Source organism: Fulmarus glacialis, unplaced genomic scaffold (genome assembly GCF_000690835.1).
Source record: "Fulmarus glacialis isolate BGI_N327 unplaced genomic scaffold, ASM69083v1 scaffold34430, whole genome shotgun sequence".
Classification (NCBI taxonomy): domain Eukaryota; kingdom Metazoa; phylum Chordata; class Aves; order Procellariiformes; family Procellariidae; genus Fulmarus; species Fulmarus glacialis.
Genome location: NW_009190170.1, coordinates 8,071 through 11,646, shown reverse-complemented (window position 1 = coordinate 11,646; position 3,576 = coordinate 8,071). Strand labels below are relative to the sequence as shown.

At 47.4% G+C, this 3,576-nt stretch overlaps 1 protein-coding gene across 1 annotated transcript; it reads left to right on the top strand.

The window, feature by feature from the left end:
* The first annotated feature begins 25 nt into the window (after positions 1–25).
* On the top strand, positions 26–2,680 carry DNAL4 (dynein, axonemal, light chain 4). Its single transcript, XM_009584776.1, has 3 exons — positions 26–193; positions 1,039–1,122; positions 2,319–2,680. Exons 1-3 carry the CDS (start codon positions 122–124, stop codon positions 2,481–2,483), a joined length of 321 nt encoding a protein of 106 aa, XP_009583071.1. The 5' UTR covers positions 26–121; the 3' UTR covers positions 2,484–2,680.
* The last annotated feature ends 896 nt before the right edge of the window (positions 2,681–3,576 follow it).

The window sequence follows — 3,576 nt, the reverse complement described above, 5'->3', positions numbered from 1 at the left end:
CTGCTGAAGCTGCTCTGCCTGTGTTCACAGAGCTGAGTTCCTCTCAGCTGTCCGCGCCACAGCACCTTGCTGAGCTCCGGGCAGCCCCTCTGCCCCTTCCTGGGGTCACTGTGGAAGGACCATGGCAGACACCGGGGAGGGGAAAAAGGAGGAGGCTGATTATAAAAGACTTCACTGCTTTCCACTGATTAGGGTAAGAAGAGAGATGGATTACGCATTTACCGGTGTTACATATATGAAATTCTAGCTTCATTCTTACCAACCTCCAAATTAGAATTTCTCCCACTGAGTAGTTGCTGTGAGAACCTGTGTAATGATGGTCCTGCAGGGATCCCGGTTGTCACCACTACTTTCTCCCTTTCCTTGACCTCTGTCAGGGAAATTTATTAGCACCGTTTTTCCCCCCATTAGCCAGGGGAAGCCTGGGGCAAAGTAATCTGTCTAATAGGTTGAATATGCCACCTTTGGAGCCCTCTCCTGTGTTCTGGATGCAGCTTGCTTTTTTTCCTAGAGAAGCTAGAGTAAAAGATTTTGCTAGCCAGCCAGATAGCAGAAGAGGAAGAAAAGGCTGTGTAATTTAGATTTCTTTGTTATGCTTATAGCAATAATTAAGGACTGTGGTTGGAGCAGTATTAACATGCTTTCCCTTCATCTTCTAACAGAAAAACTGACAAATGTCTTTATCTCCTCCTTTAAGCTGTGCTTACTTGGTGCTAGTCTTAATGTTAGGTAGAGAAGAATTCTGCATTGGCTGGGACAAAGGAATGAGTGGATCGCTTACAATGCAATAAGCCATTTTCATATTTACCATTCTCTGAAACAGTGGAAATGCTTGGCGTACAGACAAGCCCGTGTTGCTGGGGATGCCCCCCACCTTGAAGCAAGCATTAAAAGTCACAGGGGCTAGCTGCCTTTTGCCCACATCCAGCAGTCTAGGCCCCTGCTATAGCCTGCGCAAAAGTAAGGGCTACTTGCTGTTGTCTTTTGTCTAGCTCTTATTTTTCTGCTTAGTTCCTCTTGTTTGTTTGCTCTTTCCAGCACACAGACATGCCCGAGGAGATGCGCGTAGAGGCCATGGAGCTGTGTGTCACGGCGTGTGAGAAATATGCCACCAACAATGAGGTACTAGCCAAATCCCAAAATGGCCAGCCTTGAGTTGCTGCAGCTCAGGGAACCTGCAGGAGCAGGGCTAAGGGTGTAGGGCAGAGTGGAGTCAGGTCCTGACATCCTGTTACTCTCTTTCTGCACGCAGCAAGGGTAGAAGAAGGCAAAGACCTTGGCTGGATCTCAGTTTCACTTTCCTTTGTCAGTAAGATCCATAATAGCCCTTTGCTTTCCTGCAGGAAGCAGAAATTAGTAGCGATGCTGTCTCCCAAACCTTACCTCCTTCCTGATCCTGCCGTGCCTGTGACATGCTTCCACTCTGTTTATAAAATGCCCTGTGTCCTGAGGGCTTGGTTCAGAACTGTGAGGAGGCGGGCCCTTCCCATCTGTTCTTCAGTGTTGAGCAAGGCCGTCCCCACCAGAGTGGGGAAGAGAGTCCTGTTTTGGGGGTGAGCACATGAAAGTCTTTAGGTACAGTCTGTTAAGTCTTTCCTCTCAGCTTTCAGCCTCTTGAATGAAATTACTGAGACCATATAAATGGGGGGTGATGCAGAAGTTATCGTTGTTGGAAAGGTTGCCCTTAACTTTGAGAGCCGAAGAGGAGAACACACTTTGTTCCATGGGCAGGGCACAGACTGCTTGTTGCCAGAGCAGTTTTGTGTTGGAGCAAGGCAAAGCTACGAAGCCAGAGATTCCTTCCATCCCATCCTGCCTGAGACACCGCATGTCACTGTAAAATCTTCCTCTCTCCTTTTTTAGATCAAGCAGGGTGTGATCTGGGAGAAGTGAGCCTTTTAAAAGTCAGCCTATTTTCAGTGTTTGGTAATTAGCTGGAGGAAAAAAAAATGGACTCCTGTAAAAATAGCCGCAGCTTAGTGACCTGAATCTCCTCTCATGCTCACTGCACTCAGTATAACTCCATCAGCATCTAAACCACAACTCTTGCTTCAGACTGTGTGAACGAGAGAAGTGATTGCTAGATGCAGTTCTTTAATTTCTCCTAGCTGCTGTGTCGGAGGCTGCTGAAGACAGAGACCTGTTTTGCCCTTGGGCGTAGCTCTGGGGAGCTCCCAGTTCCTGCAGTGCAGCTGCTATACCTGTTGCCCATGGCTTGAGTAGTCTATTAAAGGGAGAAGACGACTAGGGGGATGTTTGCATAAAAACTCACTGCTTGCTCTGTCTCACCCTACACTCTCCTCCTTAACGTTCTCCAGAGTGCTGCCAAGATGATCAAAGAGATGATGGACAAGAAATTTGGGTCCTCCTGGCACGTGGTGATTGGGGAAGGTTTTGGCTTTGAGATCACTCACGAGGTGAAGAATCTGCTATACATGTTCTTTGGTGGCAGCCTGGCCGTGTGTGTTTGGAAGTGCTCCTGACATCTGGCTGGGTCCCAGACTCGCTGCATACAAGAGATTTCTTCCTTCTCTTGACAGGTTTTGTACAATCTGGAGGTGGGGCTTTATTTTTAATAGTTAAACATCAAGATTTTTTTTTTTCATACTGACGTAACAGTTCCGTGAGATACATATAGTTGGTGTGTGTGTGTGTGTATAAATTTGCTAAGCTGTCCTGTTCTTGCTCGTGGGATTTCTCATCTGTCTGTGACTCTTTCCTTGGTGTTTGAGCCGAAGCAGGAAGGAGGTGGGGAATAGGTAATCTCACGACACGCTGCAGAGCTGTACAGCAGCGCTAAGAGGGGGAAGCGAAAGAGAAGAGGTGCTATCTTTTTTTTTTTTTTTTTTTCCCTCCCACTTGTTCCACGTCGTGTCCTGCCTTCCCCACTACCATGTGGTATGGCTCTGACCAGCACCTGTCTCTCCTCTCTCTGAACGCCAAGAATACCTTCTTCCTTCCTTCTAAGATGTCCGAACGGATCTGGCAACGCCGAGGGTCTCCCTTCGGGCTGCCCATGGAGGTGTTAGCCACAGGGAAGCAGACTTGACTTGCCCTTCCCTGCTGCTTTTGGGGGTACAACAGCTGAGCTGCCTGGGTGTAGGAGGTTGCTATGCAAACCGCCCCCTCCTTTCTCACCCACCGCGCACTGAGACAGCATGAAAACACAGGCGGCTGACGACGCCTGCAGAGTGGGTGAGAACTCTTCATAAGGCTTGAATGCCTCCCTGTCAGTTCTTGGGGGTGTTGCAAGTGCTGTGTACTTTCAGCATCTTGTTTGGAGGCTGGTAGAGGAAGGAGGCTCCATGTGAGATATCACTTGGTCATCAAAAACCTAATGTCTTTTTGGACTTGCGTTCTTTTAGCCTGTTTCATTTTTTAAAGCTGTCGATGTCGGAGGATGGAATGAACGTAATTGTATGTTACGTATATGGCTTATTTATATAAACCTGGGGAACTGTGTTTTTACAATAAAAATTTAATAAAATGTCCTTTTCTGTGTATGTTCTAAAATGAAAATCACAACGTGGAGGACGAGAAGGAAAAGTAGTTCAGGAAACATGGAAGTAAGTATGC

Bases quoted from the DNA above. Each gene is read 5' to 3' on its own strand.
- DNAL4 (XM_009584776.1), top strand. From the start codon at position 122: ATGGCAGACACCGGGGAGGGGAAAAAGGAGGAGGCTGATTATAAAAGA. The intron at 194-1,038 runs GTAAGAAGAGAG...TGCTCTTTCCAG, and splicing joins ACTGCTTTCCACTGATTAGG to CACACAGACATGCCCGAGGA. The intron at 1,123-2,318 runs GTACTAGCCAAA...AACGTTCTCCAG, and splicing joins AATATGCCACCAACAATGAG to AGTGCTGCCAAGATGATCAA.